At 54.8% G+C, this 1684-nt stretch overlaps 1 protein-coding gene across 1 annotated transcript in view; it reads right to left on the bottom strand.

The window, feature by feature from the left end:
• LOC119592907 (basic proline-rich protein-like) overlaps window positions 1-1684 on the bottom strand; it is an 11532-nt gene that overhangs the window by 8347 nt on the left and 1501 nt on the right. Inside the window, exons 2-3 of the mRNA XM_037941800.1 lie at window positions 1418-1636; window positions 526-800 (exon numbers count right to left, since the gene is read on the bottom strand). Of these exons, the coding sequence (XP_037797728.1) occupies window positions 526-800; window positions 1418-1636 (494 nt within the window). The remainder of the gene's footprint in view (window positions 1-525; window positions 801-1417; window positions 1637-1684) is intronic.

Below are 1684 nucleotides of genomic sequence, written 5' to 3'. Positions count from 1 at the left end.
GCCAACAAACACCAAAAACACACACACAACCCCCCAAAAAATCCCCTCTGGGGGACTCCCCTCCCCCTCCAACCCTTTTTGCTCACCCAGTCACCACTCGGGCCCCTGTCGATTTTCCAAATCCCCGTTGGGCCGGAAAATCGAAAAAGGGGAAATGGGGAGAACTACAAGTCCACTTTTAAAAGAATATGAGGGGTAATTTTGGGGGAAAGTAAATTCCCCGAAACAACAAACTTTGCGACATAAGCGAAATTTTTTTTCGAAAACAGGACAAGGGGGGAACTTAAGAGCAGTAACTGGGGGGAGAAACCCCTTTTCGGAAAGAGGACCTTGTCCGCGCTTCTAATAGTGCTTACGGTGCTTCTGTTTTGTGCTTCTGCTGGGGCAAAACCGGTTTCTGGAGCTTCTTCCTATGCTTTTAGGTTTTTCTACTAGTGCCTTCCCGGGGCTTGGGGCTTCTAATAGTGGCCTTTTCCCGGGACTTCTACTAGGCTTCCGTGGGTTCTACTAGTGGTTTTCCCGTACTTCTGCTTTGGGGCTTTCCGGGGGCCTTTGGGGGCTTCCCGCTTGTGCCCCCGGTGCTGCTGCTGGGGGTTTTCCCGGGGCTGCTGTTGGTTTGTTCCGGGTGCTTCTGGGGCTTTCCCCGGGGCTGGGTCTTTTAAAATAGTGGGTTCTAGTGTTTTCCCGTTGGGCTTCTGTGCTTTGTTTGGGGGTTTTTGGGGCTGCATTGGGGGGCTTTTTCCGGCATCTGGGTTTTGCTTCCGGGTTTTGGGGTCTTCTCCTTTGTGCTTTGGGGGTTTCTGTTGGGGCTTCTACTAAAGGGGTTCCCCGTACTTTCCCGCTTGTGCTTTATTTGGGTTTTTTCCCGGGGCTTCTACTGGTGTCTTCTAAATAGTGTTAACAACGTCGCCCCGCCGGCGACAGGAGGCCCCGCTCAGTAAAAGAGGAATGGTGGGTTTCCCGGGCCAATGGTTGGGCCCACAGGCCCACCAGGGGGGGGCACCACTCCCCCTGAAAAACCTCTCAAGGGGGAAAACCGCGCTGACGTTAAGCCACCATCGGTGCGGCGGGGGAACGGATCCGGCGAGTTTTTCTAAACTGAGTTTAGGGCGCGAGCCCGGGGGAAGGGGCCCAAAGGGAGGCGACAGTGGCCCATGGGGAAGGGGAAGTCACGGGGGGCCGCCGGGGGGCCCCGGAGGCTTGGAGGGGGGCCCTTTCCCCTTTGGGGCCCATCTTCCTGTACAGAGCAAACCACCCGGGGTGCCGTACCCAAAAACCCTTGCATACGATGACATGTCGGCGGGGTTTGTACCGGTTAGAGCAGTCTCCTCTTTTCCTGCGATTAAGGTGCTTCTGCTAGTGCTTCCGGGACTGGGGCTTCTGTAGTGCTTACGTGGTTTGTTGGGGCTTACTGTACTGGGGCTTTTGCTAGTGCTTTGTTTGGGGCTTTCCCGGGCTTCTGCTGGTGCTTACGGCGTGGCGTTTTTGCCGTGCTTCCGGGCATCTGTTGGGTTGTTGGGGTATTCTGCTGGGTTTCCGGCAATTTGAGGTTTTTTGGGCTTTGGTGCTTCTGCGGGTCTTCCGGCATCTGCAGGCTTCTTTTGGTGTTTCCAGTATTTCGCTGGGCGTCTTCACCCTTTGCTTTATTTTACTATCATGTAATCTAAATTTCCTCAGATTGCCC

Source organism: Penaeus monodon, chromosome 31 (assembly GCF_015228065.2).
Source record: "Penaeus monodon isolate SGIC_2016 chromosome 31, NSTDA_Pmon_1, whole genome shotgun sequence".
Lineage (NCBI taxonomy): Eukaryota > Metazoa > Arthropoda > Malacostraca > Decapoda > Penaeidae > Penaeus > Penaeus monodon.
This window is presented reverse-complemented; position numbering and strand designations above follow the sequence as displayed.